This window comes from Canis aureus, chromosome 5, assembly GCF_053574225.1.
Source record: "Canis aureus isolate CA01 chromosome 5, VMU_Caureus_v.1.0, whole genome shotgun sequence".
Classification (NCBI taxonomy): Eukaryota; Metazoa; Chordata; class Mammalia; order Carnivora; family Canidae; genus Canis; species Canis aureus.
In genome coordinates this window covers 38,312,856-38,328,547 of record NC_135615.1, presented here as the reverse complement: position 1 = coordinate 38,328,547, position 15,692 = coordinate 38,312,856, and the positions used below count along the sequence as shown (strand labels likewise).

The window sequence follows — 15,692 nt, the reverse complement described above, 5'->3', positions numbered from 1 at the left end:
GAGAGAGAGGCAGAGACACAGGCAGAGGGAGAAGCAGGCTCCATGCACTGGGAGCCCGATGTGGGATTCGATCCCGGGTCTCCAGGATCGCGCCCTAGGCCGAAGGCAGGCGCCAAACCGCTGCGCCACCTAGGGATCCCGGTCTTGCTCACTTCTTCTAATAGTTCCTTGTGGTGCCTGCTATTGCCATGGCCATTTTTGAGGTGAGGTGAGGAGGCAGAGAGAATTGAAGGAACTTGCCCAACGTCTCCCAGATAGCAAATGGCAGAGCTGGGAGGGTCACTCCAGGTGTGTTGGATGATAGAGTTGATCCCCTGACCTTGAGGCTCCACTGTCTGGAAGATGTTTTGCAAATGTTGTTCTTGTTTCTGCATTAGTAAGGATGCAGTTCCATAGATCATACACCTTACTTGGGTTACCATATACCTTAATGGGGAAAATACACACACACACACACACACACACACACACACACGGTCATATTTATACCCTAATGTTCATCATAGCATTATTCACAACAGCCAGATGGTAGAAGCAACCCAAATGTCCATCAATGGCCCAATGGAAAAATGCAATATGGTTTATACATACTATGGAATAGTATGCAGCCTTAAAGAGGAAGGAAATGTTGACACATGTCACAACATGGATGAAAGTTGAGGACACTGTGCTAAGTGAAATCAGGCAGTCACTATATATATATTCTTGGTGTTCTAGGGATTGCCTCTGAAGCTGCATGCCAGGACTTCTCAGGGTGCAGTGCTCTTGCTGCCTTGAATTGGAGCTGAGACTCAGACCCATCACGAGCTCAGACCAGGAGGCCCAGCAAGGTCACATTAGAACCTAGAAGAAGGGGAATCCTAGGTGGCTCAGTGGTTGAGCACTGGCCTGCATCTCAGGACGTGATCCTGGAGTCCCAGGATCGAGTCTCGTATTGGGCTCCCTGCATGGAGCCTGCTTCTCCCTCTGCCTGTGTCTCTGACTCTCTCTCTGTGTATTGCTCATGAATAAATTTTTAAAAAAATTTTAATTATATAAATAAATAAATAAAACTCAGAAGAAGAGCATAGGGGCAGAAGCCAGAGCACAATGGGTTTAGGAGTGAATTGGAGTGGGATGTGAAAGTAGATGGGGGAAGACAGTCTTCCAGGGGGAAGAGAGAGAGAGGCTGGGAGGCAAAGGGAGACAGGGCTCAAAGGAGTGGTTGTGCTTTTATCTTGCCGTTTTGTTTTGTTAAAGGCTTGAGCATGTTGCAGTGCTGATGGGGAGTAACTAAGAGTTGAAGACACAGGAGAGCTCAGGGGTAAATGGGAATCAATAAGAACCCTGAAACTCAGGTCAGGAAGGTGTTTAAAACCCATGTGGGGAAAGATGTTTGCCGGGTTTGATGCCAAAGCCACCTGTTTGTTCCTGCTGCATCCTGTCACTTCCCAAAGTCACTGTCTGATAAATCACCATTGTCAAAATTCCCATGGTCAACTGGCTTGGGAAGTTCAGTGTTTATATATTCTCTCCCTACTGGGTACAACTTTTTATCATTTTCAGTGATGAAATGAAAAATACATGATACTAGATAAAATGTGCATCTGAGGGCAGTCCTGTTGGCAGGCAACATGGCTTGATGCAGGGGACGCTAAGCCTGTTTCTACCTAAAATAGCTCTCACTGGCTTTCTTGGGTTCTTAAAATATCCCACCATTTAAAATACAAATAGGTCGGGGCACTTGGGTGGCTCAGTCGGGTAAACATCTGCCTTTGGCTGAAGTCATGATCCCGGGGTCCTGGGATCGAGCCCTGCATTGGGCTCCCTGCTCAGTGGGGGTCTGCTTCTCCCACTAGCCCTCCCTCCAACTTGTGCTCTCTCTCTCTCAAATAAATACATAAAATCTTTTTTAAAAAAACCCACAAATCAGTCAAAACAATCTTGAAAAGAGCACCTAATATTCATCATAGCGTTATTCACAGCAGCCAGAACATGGAAGCAACCCAAGTGTCCATCAGTGGCTCAATGGAAAAACACAATATGGTTTATACGTACAATGGAATAGTATTCAGCCTTAAAGATGGAAGGAAATGTCACAACATGGATGAAAGTTCAGGACGTTGTGCTAAGTGAAATCAGGCAGTCACAAAAGGACAACTGTATGTTTCCATTCATAGGTGACACATACAATAGTCGAAATCATAGAGACAGAAAGCAGAATGGTGTTTGCCAGGGGCTGCGGGGAGGGAGCACTGGGAATCTGTTGTCTAAGGGCATGGAGTTTGTTTTGCAAGATAGAAAGAACTCTCCTTTTCTGCCTGTTCCCTACCTGCCCCCCTACCCCGCTGGGGTACTGCCCAGGCTGGACCACTCCCTCCAGGCCTTGGGCTCCTGTTCACCTAGAGCCATCCTCATCTGTCTCCACCCTCCACCTGCTGTTATGATCCTGTTTTTCAATCTCATCCACCATGATGATAAGTCCTCAGACATGAAGATTCAGGAGCTCGGGGAGGGCTCCCGGAGGTGCCCCTGGAGGTGGAGGAGAAGCTGGTCAGTAGGACGGAGGGTAACACTGCTGACTTACTCGTTTGTGGCAACGCCTCCACTAAAGACCTGAGAGCGAGGGTACCAGAAGCAGTCACTGGTGTTGATACCGTTAGGAACTATCACTTGCAGGACACCAGCTTCACGTTAAGAAGCCTATAAGAAGCACAGCAAAGACAATATGAACTCAACCAAAGGCAAACTTGAAAAACAGAGACCCAGGCTGCAGAACAAATCAAGCATATCCTTACTATTTGCAAAAACGACCAGCTGTTTGTTGATGGGAACACAAACCCGGATGGCATGGTTGCTCTGCTGGACTACTGTGAAGATGGTGTGACCCCTGATACGACTTTCTTTAAGGATGGTTTAGAAATGGAAAAATGTGAGTAAATGTGACTATTACTTTAGATCTATCCCCTGTTGGCATAACTGCTGCTGCTTTTCATGCACATCACCAGGACTTAGACTAATGGGTGATGTCCTCTCAAACTCTTCATTTAGTTTGACTTTGATTTATTTGGATTAGAGACATTGTTTTTAAGGGAAAAATGTCATGTAGGTTGTGTGAAAATAAAATCATTTAAACTTAAAGAAAAAGGGTGGGATCCCTGGGTGGCTAAGTGGTTGAGCGCCTGCCTTTGGTCCAGGGCATGATCCTGGGGTCCTGGGATCGAGTCCCACATCAGGCTCCCTGCATGGAGCCTGCTTCTCCCTGTGTCTCTGCCTCTCTCTCTCTCTCTGTCTCTCTCTGTCTCTCATGAATAAATAAATAAAATCTTTTTTAAAAAAAAGATGAAAGGAGTTCTGGAGATAGAGGGTGGTGATGGTTGCATGAGAACATGAAGGTACTGAATGCCACTGAACTGTACACTTGAAAATGGTTAAAATAGGAAATTTTAGACCATATGTACTTTATCACAATTTTTAGTTTTTAATTTTTTACCTTTCTTTGGTCCTTCCCTCCCCCCTTTTATTTTTTTAGAGACAGAGAGTGTGAGAGTGCAAGGAGAAGGAGGGGCAGAGGGAGAGGGTAAGAGAGAAAACCCCAAGCAGGCTCCACGCTCATCACAGAGCCCTACTCAGGGCTCCATCTCACAACCCTGAGATCATGACCTGAGGTGAAATCAAGAGTTGGAAGCCCCACCAACTGAGCCACCCAGGTACCCCTCTTTTTCTCCTTATTTAAAGTAGGCTACATGCCCAACATGGGGCCTGAACTCACAACCCAGAGATCAAGACCTGAGTTGAAATCAAGAGTTGGACACTTAACCAACTCAGCCGCCCAGGCACCCGTAGTTTTTTAGCATTTTTAAAAGATTTTATTTTTAATCTCTACACTCAACATGGGGCTCAAACTCACAGCCCCAAGATCAAGAGGCACATTGAGCCAGCCAAGTACCCCATCACAATTTTTAAAAAATATATTAAAAATGTAGGTCATTTAATAGGGGCCACTTGATCACTTGTTCTCTTCTACTGTTAGTTTGGCTCCGTTTTGCTTTTCAGTAAAAGACTGTTTCCAGCAAGGCATCAAAGGGCTGGGACCCAGAAGAGCGGGTGACACAGAGGACAGTCATGAGGAGAGTTCACTGGCTATATATAGGACATCCTTTGAGAAGGGCCCAATCTCGTGTTCCTGTCCTGAACTGAGGGGACACCTTTGGGGGTCCTCGGTAGCAGGAGAAAAATGTGAAAGCCCCAAACACCTTGAGGAGCAGCTTTGTGAAGGAGAGGACATACGTCTCTGGGTTGCCTTTTTTTTTTTTTTTTTTCCTTTTTACTGAGGGCCGCCTGGCCAGAGACCTCCCTCTGGGAAAGTAATAATACTACACAATTATGATTATCAATTAGGCTCCTGTGAGTCAGTGACACTGGCTTGTCCGGAAAACCTTCTCCCAGATGTCCCATCTCACAAGCTGGTACTAAGGGAGTGCCCCTGACACCACGTCTCAAAGTCAAGGGTGGGTTGGTAGAGCCACACCCGACTGGCCAAAGGCAGTCTCTCAGCTTAGTGCTTTCCTTAATTCAGCCAGCACCTCCTCCACCTTCAGTGTTGGAAAAGAGAGGCATTTTGGTCACAGAAAGTAGCATTTTAAACCTCTCTCATTAATGAAGGAGACAGAATTGTGATACTAGTTGGGGAACATTCAAGGAAGGAATAAATTTTATTTCCATGCATCTCCAGCTTGAGTCCCAGGCTTAACAGATGCTATTTTTATCAAATACTTTCTATTCTGTGACATGCTTTGCCAACTTTCTATTATTAGACAAATCAGGAAAAGTCCACATTTGATTTCTCTTCCTTCTGGCTTCTCCCTCCTCATTTGCAAGAGGTTTGTGTGGGGGCACTGTCCTTTCAAGAGAATGTAAATGACAAGGAAATGGCAGCCATCTGAAAACCCAACTTGATGCCAAAGCATCCTGGAAATCAGCTCTGCTTCCTTTGCAAATGACATCGCGTCCTGGCTTCACCCCATCCCAGATGGCATAGCTGATGGAATGGGGAAAAAAAATACAGATTTTAGAGTATTTACAGCGTCATGTCTCCCCACCCCCACTTCCTGTGAAGGAGGATTAATCTTGGCTGCTAGGTTTTGGAGGCTTTCTTGTGTAGAATATAGGAAAACGTTGGAAGGGATTCTGAGTCACCGGGTGCTGTGGGTGGGGATGGCTTCATGAGTCCACTGAAGAAAAGGCAGGGAATTACCTGCTAGGGAAAGTAGAATAGATCAGAAAGAGGGAGGATAAGAGAGCTAAAAGCCAGAGATGCAATGAACTGGGGGGGAATTTAAGAGATAAAGGGGATTGTAGTAACTGGTGGGCTGTCATAAGGAGGATTTGGGAGAGAGAGGGGAGGAGGTTTTCCAGAAAAAAATTGGTGTTATGAATAGAACGCGTCCTCCCTGTTGGCATTTTTAAGAGATTTCAGTGAAGACATAAATTGGTTTCAAAACCTTATTTTTTTTTCTGTATGAGGGACTAGGGTTTATTCAGGGCAGCCTGGACTACTGGGAGCTAAGGTTAATGGTGGAAGATGACCACCTTTAACCCATCAACACATACTATAGTTCAGATGTTTCAAACTGGATTTGAACTGCAAATGTGTCTTGTTCTGTTTCCTGAGGGTTAATTTTTTTTTTAGCCACCATTGAAAATTGTGATTTTACATTTAAAAAGCCTGCATTTCCTACTTCTTTTGAAAAAAAAATTGAAAAATCTGGCAACATAAGACTCTTGTTTCCATAAGGCAAAAAAGGCTCATGCTCTCTAGTTAACCCCAGTGCCCAGTACTCACACAGTATGCACGTGCACATGTACCCGACCAGTTCCCCACATTTCTGTTTCCTACCATCTGGTAACAGGAGACTAGATCACTGGGGCCTGTTCTCCTGCTGAGGACAATTACAAAGCCTGGACAAAATAAAAATAAAATCAACCTGAAGGGCATCGAAGTGTTAAAAGGATAATGAAAAGATGCTAAACAAAGATGTGGGAAAAGACTGGCATTTGGGGAGGCAAGCCCAACAACTGAGGCATCTTTTCCCCTTGGGATATTTGCTGCTTCTAGAAGAGACAACTAAGAAGCTGGGAGGCTAAGCAGCATGGAGGCAGTTTTGCATCCAAAGGGAACAAAAGTTGAAATCCAGTGCCAACCAAAGGAGAGGGGACCATGTAGTCCCTCATGTTAGGTGAGGGCCCTGATAGACTGCATCTTAAGACTGGATGAATAAGTAATAGACCACATTTTGCAGGGGCTCAGCTTAACCCTAATTGGATTATGGTGATCCTAGATTGCTAATATTCCCAAGTGCCTAACAGAAGCAAATGTAAATACTCTCTGGATGAATAGAACACATTAAGATCTCATGTTACTTCTACAAACAATTCTTCACACACAATTGCTGCACACATGAAAATAACCTGGCACATAAGGAAATAAGACAATATTAATGAGATCTGTAGAAACAACTACTATAGAAACACCCCCAGAAAACTGCAGTGACTAGCATTATCAGGCACAGAATATGCAAAGGAGATGAAAGATTAAGAATTCAAGGGACACCTGTGTGGCTCAGTGGTTGAGCATCTGCCTTCAGCTCAGGTTGTGATCCCAGGGTCCTAGGATTGAGTTCTGTATCAGGCTCCTTGCAGGGAGCCTGCTTCTCCTTCTGTCTATGTCTCTGCCTCTCTCTCTCTCTCTCTCTCTCTCTCTGAGTCTCTCATGAATAAATAAATAAAATCTTTTTTTAAAAAAAGATAACAAATTCTGAAAGAGAACCAGAAACTTAAAAAAAAAGACAATGATGATGTGAAAAATAACCAAATAGAAATGTAGAACTAAAAAAATATAATGATGAAAGTAAAGAGCTCAGTAGATGAGTTTAACAGCTGATTAGACACAGTTAAAGGGAGAATTGATGAAGTGGGCAGTAGGGTAGAAGGAAATTTCAGAATGAAACTTGAAGAGACAAAAGAATGGAAAATGATGTGAGAGAATAAGAGATATGGAAGATAAAGTGAAGACTGAAGTTCTAGGAGAAGAGAGAGACAATAAAGCAGTAGCAATATTTGAAGAGAAAAATAATTGCCAAAATTGACTAAAACTATCAAGCCATGGGTCCAGAAGCCCTGGAAACTCCAAGCAGGATAAATATAAAGAAAGCCACATCTACATACATCATGGTAAAAAAAGATGAAAAACGAAGGCAAAGAGAAAAGAAAGAAGTTAAAAGCAGCTACCATTACTTGAAAAAAAAAATGAATAGACTGCTAATCTACTTCTTGACAGAAATAACAGTAGCTAGAAATTAGTAGAATTTAATGAGCTTGAAAGTATTGAGAGAAAACCTAGAATTCCATAACCAGTGAAAGCAGCCTGTGATAATAAAAGTGGAATTAAGACATTTTCAGGATTCTTTAACAGCAGTAGATACTAAAGGAGTGTTCTTTGAGCAGAAGGAAAATGATTTCATATTGAAATTCTCCATCTCACTTTATATTAGGTGTGGCCATAGGACTTGTGAAGTAGCATCTAGTGCTAGTGTATTAGTAAATGTATCTCCTTCTTCCTACCTTAAAGTGGAGATCAGGAGTTCCTTGACCTTCTTGAGCTCTGGCTCCTTGATTAAGGATGATATGGAGCAGAGTTCCCCAGCCAACCTGAAAATGGACAGGTTGATATTCATTTTTTTAAAGATTTCATTTATTCATGAGAGACACATGAGAGATAGAGGGGAAAAGCTTCCCTGCAGGGAGCACAATATGGGACTCGATCCCAGGACCCTGGAATCATGCCCTGGGCCAAAGGCAGACGTTCAACCACTGAGCCACCCAGGTGTCCCCAGGTTGATATTCATTAATGAGAAATAAACCTAAAAAAAAAAAAAAAAAAAGAAAGAAAGAAAAACAAATCTTTGTTATTTTAGGTCACTGACATTTGGGGATCAATTATAACCACAGTATAACCTACTCTATCCTGACTAATACAGGTATAAAAAGAGGAGGACTGTTTTCAGGCACAGACGTGAGCCTGTCTTGAAAGAGTGTGGCATGATGAATTCCCAGGAGTCCACTCTGGCTGAAGCTCTGAAGAGGTGGGGGTGGGACAGGCTGGTAAGGGAGGGACAGGCTAAGAAGACTGGCTGGAGGCAAGTTTGGGAGGGCTTTGGATTTAAGAATAAGGAACAGATACTGTCCTGGAAGTCGAAGGATCTCTAGAAGTTGATGACTGGTTGAATATTGGTAGTAGGATGTTGGAGAGGATAAACTGGAGAGGAGGAAATTAGGTAGAGGGCTACTCTCAGTGAACATGTTCCAGGGTTGTTTTTCCACTTCTTAGAGGTAGCCATTATTAGAATTTGGTGACAACTTCTCCAGTACTTGCATGCATGTGCAAACACACACATAAACCAATTTGAAAACATAAATCACATCAATCATATTCTACCTGCTATTCCAAAACTTTTTCCAGTGAATAATATCTTCATGGTTTTTTTCTGTATCATCTCTTGTTTCCTTCCTTTTTTTTTTTTTTTTAAAGATTTTATTTATTTAATCAGGAGAGAGAGAGAGAGAGAGAGAGAGGCACAGGCAGAGGGAGAAGCAGACTCCACGCAGGAAGCCGGACATGGGACTTGATCCCAGGTCCCTAGGATCACGCCCTGGGCCAAGGGCGGTGCTAAACCGCAGAGCCACCAGGGTTGCCCGTGTCCTTTCTTTTTAATGGACGCTACTATATGGCTGTGCTAGAAGCACGTAACCATTCCTCTATTGACAGATATTTAGGTTGTTTCCACTATTATAGACATGCTTCACTGACCCTCTCTAATAATATCCATACATTGTTATCTCTTCTTTCTACAGACAGTAAGACCAATCTTGCCACCACTTGAATGGTGAAAATTTTAGGCTGGGTCACAGGAACATAACCAGGCTGGCCATTTGAGGTGACAATTTCTGTTAAAAGGTAGTTGGTATGCCTCAAATATACCTAGAATAGGGTCTCCAGCATAGCAAGCACTCCTAGTATTTGTTGAATGAATGAACAAATGAATTCACATCCACTGCAGACATGTGTGGGCCTGCCCTGCCCTCATCTGTAACAGAATTTCTCAACCTTAGGACTATTGACTTTGGGGCTGCATCTTTTGTTGTGGGGACTGTCCTGTATATTGTAGAATGTTTAGAAGCATCTGTGGTCTCCACCCTCTAGATGCCACTAGTAAAGTCCCAGCTGCAGCAGCCAAATATGTCTGCAGAAATTGCCAAATGTCCCCTGGGAAGTACATCACTCCCAGTTGAGAACCACCAATTTATAACATGGGTTGTACTTGTGTAAAGGCAAAGGTCCTTTCTAAAAACAACCTACTCTATAATGGCTGATCCTTCTCCCCATCCTCCTATGCTACTGGGGCCTTCTTCCTGGGTTCTCGTAGTCTTTTTGGGACCTATGTTATTCTTGGTTCAGACGTCATTTCCTTAGGGTCACCTTTCCTGATATCTTCTCTATGAAACAGGTCAATCATCATTATTTTTTGTAACTCTCCATTCTACATTCTCTACTCACCAAATGCCCCTCCTTAGTAGTAATTATCAAAGTTGAATTTTTTTATTACTTTGAGTAATTATTGTTAATCTGTTTGCCTCACTCAGCTCCCTACAGGTAGTCACAAGTAAGAATCTGGCATGTAACATGTTAGGGTATTGCTCATTGTGTTTCTATCTAGTGCCTGAAACAATGCCTGACATATAGCAGGTGCTCGATTTGTTGGATGGACAGACAACAATCTGTGGTCAGCAGTGGCCAACCATCTTCAACCATTGTTGTTCCTGGGCCTTCTGAAACAACTCTGAAAAACCATGTTACCTATACCTACATTTTAAAGTTGATATGTTACATGTTCATCATTAGGTTCATTTGGCTTCAAGATAATGACTTCCAGCACAATGTAAATATTGGGAATAAAAAATTAAGTTATGACATTATTCTTTAAATATACCAATTAATCTGTTATTATTTCTTTTTTTTAAGATTTTATTTATTTGAGAGGGGGAAAGAAAGAAAGAGAGAGAGAGAGAGTGGTGGGGAGGTGCAGAGGGAGAAGCCGACTCCCCACTGAGCAGGGAGCCCAATGCAGGGCTCAATCCCAGGATCCCGGGATCATGACCTCAACCAAAAGCAGCCACTCAACCTGCTGAGCTACCCAGGCACTCCAATCTGTTATTATTTCTATCATTCCCTATGGTTTGCTTTCACAGTGCTTTTCTTCAAAATCAAGGAAGAAACAAATTTAGTCAAATCTAAAAAATGCCTTAATTAATCATTAAAGGAAGCTGAATTAAATCATTAAGGGAGGTTTTCAGTTGGGGCAACTGTACCTGGAAATTTTTATATTTGGAGCACCTGCACTTTAGTAAGATTTGTGGAGTGAGCGGTGTGCTTTCCAGTAAGGGAAGGATTATTATCAACACAGGAATTTTCTCAGGCAAATCAGTTTTAGGAAAAAGCCTCTAAAGAAACTGAGGATCCGGAAGCAGATTCTCTAAAAATAATCCTTCAAGCCCCCTTGTGAAGTTTTGATCACCATCCTGTGAGTAATGCAGCCTAGCGGCCCGAAGGGGGCAGTGTTGGACAAGCTGTTGGACCCCATTTCTAGGCCTCTCCCTGAAGGTAGGGGAGAAAGGGGCAATTCCATCTAGATGCACTGAGGAGCCCTGAGGGGCCAGCCCAGCCCAGTCCTCTCTGCTGTGCCTGTGTTTGCTTCATGAATTATTCATAGAAGATCGGCTTCAAGGAGTTTGGAGGCCACAGACTCTCCATCCTGTATCTAGAATCAGGGCCTGAGACTGTAAACACATGAAAACCTCATTCTCTCTGCTTCAAGGACTGGGTTTAGGAAAGAGCATGAGAAGTGAAGTCATGTGTCTGAATCAACCGTGAGATTTTTTAAGATTTTCCTCTAAGGACATGAAAACAATAGTGAAATCTTGGTAATTTATAGCTTCAGCAGACAAGTAAGCAAAGTAGCCAAAAACTCTTGTTCTGGAATCAGACAAATGACAAATGGAGGCTCAGATCTCTCCTGGGCAAGCCCACCTTGCCCAGCCTCTGCTTCTTGGGCTGTCTAGTGGGAACAAGATTATCTTCCAGAGAGGGCTGCTGTGAGGAGAAATGAGCCAGCCCAGGAAGAGGGCCCCGCACAGGAATGGCACGTAGCAAGAACTTAATAAGTAACAGTGAGGATTGTGCAGATGATGATACAGCATTTGTCAGGCATGAGTGTTTCAAAACTTTCCATTCATGTCTGAAGAGGAAAAATCAGAGGTGAAAAACCAAGCCATTGAAATGTTTTAAGTGTTATAAAGTTAGGAGTCAGAAGCAGAAACAGCTGGATTGGGGGAGGGGGCATCAGGGCGCTTCAGTGCTACTGGCTCTCTCTGTCCTTGGACTTGGCTCCTGACCACCTCCTGGGCCTGAGGTCCCACCTGGTTGTTGACGTCTGAGATCGTGTATATGTGACGGACACATCTATGTTGAGTAGGTGACAGGTCCACCAGCCCTCAGACATACAAGTGATGGCATTGTTCATTACATTTATACCCTGTGAAACCTCAAAGGGGGTGGTGGTAAACTAGTTGGCCTAAAATTAGTAATTTGGGCTAAGTGCTGTGCTATATGAAACGTCAGGTTCAGAGCGAGACCCCCCGAGTTCTGCCTTCGACAGGGAAAGGTAAGAGGGTCTCGTTCAGGGAGAGGCAGGCAGACAACCTGCATGAGACACCGGTCCTTTCGCCTGGCAGCTGTCCAGCCCCCAAATAGCTTTTGTGTCCATTCCAAAAATAAGATCACATGAGAGGGGAGAAATAAATACACAAGTGCCTGTCCTTGAGCTTTCTGTGGGTACTACCAGCATCAGTCGCACCGGGGCAGGGTGGGGGGGAGGGGAAGGGGACGGTCCCAAGAGGGTGGTTTCCCACTCAGCTGCCTCCCTCTTTTTTATTTTTTAAAGATTTATTTATTTATTTTTATTCATGATAGACATAGAGAGAGAGAGAGGCAGAGACACAGGCAGTGGGAGAAGCAGGCTCCATGCAGGGAGCCCGACATGGGACTCAATCCCAGGACTCCAGGATCACACCCTGGGCTGAAGGCAGGTGCCAAACCACTGAGCTACCCAGGGATCCCGGCTGCCTCCCTCTTGAGGCTCTCCAGGCCCGCCAGGAAAACAACCTGTATCAGGGCGGGGGGGTGGGGGGTGCGCTCTGCACTCAGCCCTTCTCTTAGGACTCCCCTGAGGTCCACTCACACCAGACAGGGAGCAGGAAAGACAGGACTTGCAGAACCAGCAGCCTCAAGTCCAGGGGAGTAAGGAAGGGCATCGCCTCCTTTCGGTGGACACTCCCTTCTGATGGGGAATGGGAACTGCCTTCCCCCTGCAGCTCGCCTGCAGTGGTCCTGCTAGGGCCGCGTGGGTACCCGTGGGCACCGGTGAGCACCCGGGGGCACCCGAGGCTGGAGGGAAGGCACCCCAGAGCCGAGGCAAAGAGGTGAGTACGGCAGCTTCTCCGAGGGGCTCTAACTCCAGATGCCATGCTTGTCGTCCTGCTTGTGTCAGGCACCTGTGCTCTCCCCTGCCCTGCTTCTTGCTCTTCTCCTCCCTGATCCGGGTCACAGCAGGCTTGAATCCCCACGATGGATGCTAGCTTAAAATACCTGTACTCTCCTCTCTCACTTAAGGCCAATTTGCTCCCAGGAGGAACAGCTAGATCTAGTTCCTAGCAGGGGAAGCAGGAAATGATTCCCACCAAGTGAATTATCTTTGCTCAGATCCAAGATGTTTTCCAAGAAATCATGAGACAAACCCATTATAGTAGAGTTAATGCTTAGTTTTAAAAAGCTCTGCACGTAATAGGAAATAAAAGGATGTCGGCTCATTCCTAACTATTGGGCAAAAGGGAAAAAACACACAGGGGACATGCAGAGCTTCCTCTCTCTTCACCCCTTCCACACCTCTTCCTGACTTCTTAGAACCCTGCAAAACACACTTAACGGATCCAATAACTCATTTCTTTGGTTGAGAACAAGAGGAATACAATGCAGGGTTAGGGGAGAATTGCTCTGGAAGCAGAGTCAAGGGATGAAGAAGACAAAGTTTCACAGTCTTGGTTTTCCCTCCTAAGCACACGACGCGCACGGGTGCCTTTCTGGGGATGCGTGCAGATGTCACCATCACTTGCACACGCAGAACACTAACCCTTGTTACATACCACCCCTTGACGATGGACCACAAATATCTATGCTGAGAAGCAGTCAATGGAATGTAAGTAGGAGCAAGATAACTACTCCAGTGAATCAGGATGCTTTTAGTAACAATAGACTGAAGCCCAGTTTGACTTTTCATGTCACTGAAAAAGCTTTGGTATGGTGGCATCCAGGTGCCCATACGATGGTGTCCTGACTCTGTCTCTGACCATTTCTTGGCTCTGCATCCCTGGGTCATTCCATTCCAGGAGGGCTCACCAACGGCAGCGGCGAGATGGCCACCAGCAGCTCCAGGCTGACACCCTCCCAGCACAGCCACCCTGGAAGAACAGGCACACTGCCCGTTCGCAAGAATCTAGAGTCTCAGAGTCACATCTCACTGAACCAGTGTGGGCGCCTTGCCCATCCCTGCCAAAGGGGTGGAGTCATCCCCACCCAAAACCACAGGCACCAAAAGCAGGGAAAGGCTGGGTCCCCAAAGACAACCCGGATGCTCGTCCTAGGAGAGCGGCCTGGATACAGGACAGCAGGGCCAATGCCTGCTGCTCTGGGGTGCTCTTTTTGTGCTCGTCTGGATGAAGAGTTAAAGCTCCTCCAACATCGCTCCTCTTCCTCACTCCGTGAAAATGAATAACAGAAAGTTTCATAATAAGGATAATCATTAGAAGTGACTAAAAGACCCCATGGTGGGACGCCTGCGTGGGCTCAGTGGTTGAGCGTCTGTCTTTGGCTTAGGTCTTAATCCCGGGGTCCTGGGATCGAGTCCCACGTTGGGTTCCCCACATGGAACTTGCTTCTCCCTCTGCCTGTGTCTCTGCCTCTCTCAGAAAAAAAATAAAATAAAATAAAGACCCCATGGAATCTCACTAGGAGTGACCCCAGACAGTGGAAAAGACACCAGAAGGCTTGTGTCTGGCTCAGTCCCTGGACAACTCAGCATACCGAGACCCACCCGAGCCCCCACCCTGCCTGTGCACACACGGATCTCCCTTTGCCCCTCACCCAGCCTTGCCCACTTGTGTCTCCCTCTGCCCTGCTGATGTGAACCCATCTGGCCTTTCAAGGACCGGCCACAGTGCGGCTGCCCCTCTGAGGCCTTCCCTGCGCTGTTCCAGCCTTTCTGCTATCTCCCACTCTGAATCTGGATGGCACTGACTGTCACTACTGTGGTTTACTGTATGGTTTACTTTCTCTCTCAACTTGAATTTTACACTCCTGGGGGAAATTCGATTCAACCCCCGCATCTCTCTGTGGTGACTGATACATAGCAGGTGCCCAAATAAGTGACTAGGAGAAATCCAGCCTCCCTAAATACCTGAGAGAGGACGGCTAGGCTACTTGAAGTCCTGTATTTTTTTAATCTTAAAAGTAATATAATAACTACAGCAAACATAGATTGAGCTTGAACTGTGTGCTGCCCTCATGGGCATCATCTCAGGTAACCCTCAATGACCCTTCAGGACAAGTCCTACCATTATCCCCATTTAACATATGGGAAAACTGAGTCTCTGAGAACTAAGCCACTTGTCCCATATCATACAGCTAGTAAGCAGTGACATGGGAGTTAGAACCCAGGCACGCCTGCCATCTCATTTCCTATTAAACTTGTCATTGACATGTTTATCAGGGGAGCTCCCAGCTGCATGATTTTAAAGACCAAGGGACACTGGTGACTGGTCAACAGGCATGAGTCAGCTTGGAATTTGGACCCATCTACCACTGGGGCTCCCAGAACCACTATAGCTGGTTCCTTATCAGGCTGTACCAAGGGGGTACACTCACCTATCCCAAAAGCCATAAAGAAGGTCGGGGCACATGGGTTTCCCAGAAGGAAGATAACATCTAGGGCTCTGTAGAGAGTGAGGTATTTTTCTATTAAATGAAGGTAGTGGTCTTTCAGGACATGTTAGCTGGAAAGCAGGTTTTAGACTTTAAGCTTGCCCTTCTGGTTGCCCATCATTAGGCAGATGGCCCTGACATTCCTACCTTCAGAGGGTAGCTTGTAGGATATGGAAAGCAACCAAATTCTGATCTCAAAGGGAACCAAAATCTTGAGAAAACGGTGAGTATTTTTTGTACCGCCTGTGTCTCAAACATCCAGCCACTGGCCTCTTGTCTGATGGTGTCACCTTGGTGCCAGTGAGGCCCTTATTTTGGTGGGTATGTGGTTTCCTTGATGCACACTGACCTACTCATACAGGTTAGCATCTTCTCAAGAGCAGATCCTACTTGATTGATGTCATTAATCCTCACAATGTCTCCTGGGAGGGTCAGAGTGCTCTCACACTGAGGCACGGTGAGATTGAGTCAGGTCTCAGGTTACATAGAGGCAGAGAAGAGCCCAGACTGGGGCTAGCAGGGCTCTGAGGTCTTAGGGGTCAAGCCTGCTCACTTCTCAAGT

The 15,692-nt window shown here is 45.4% G+C and overlaps 1 protein-coding gene across 32 annotated transcripts in view; it reads right to left on the bottom strand.

The window, feature by feature from the left end:
- Positions 1 to 15,692, bottom strand: part of LOC144314033 (uncharacterized) — a 287,113-nt gene that overhangs the window by 47,886 nt on the left and 223,535 nt on the right. For 14 of the 32 annotated variants that reach the window (XM_077897651.1, XM_077897660.1, XM_077897652.1 and 11 more), the window contains 3 exons: positions 7,603 to 7,689; positions 4,935 to 5,020; positions 2,567 to 2,682 (listed from right to left, as the gene is read on the bottom strand). In XM_077897651.1, the coding sequence (XP_077753777.1) occupies positions 2,669 to 2,682; positions 4,935 to 5,020; positions 7,603 to 7,689 (187 nt within the window). In that variant the 3' untranslated portion in view covers positions 2,567 to 2,668. Of the gene's footprint in view, positions 1 to 2,566; positions 2,683 to 4,934; positions 5,021 to 7,602; positions 7,690 to 15,073; positions 15,142 to 15,692 lie in introns of all 32 variants that reach the window. The other 18 variants (XR_013379678.1, XR_013379685.1, XR_013379686.1 and 15 more) reach the window with 5 other exon arrangements.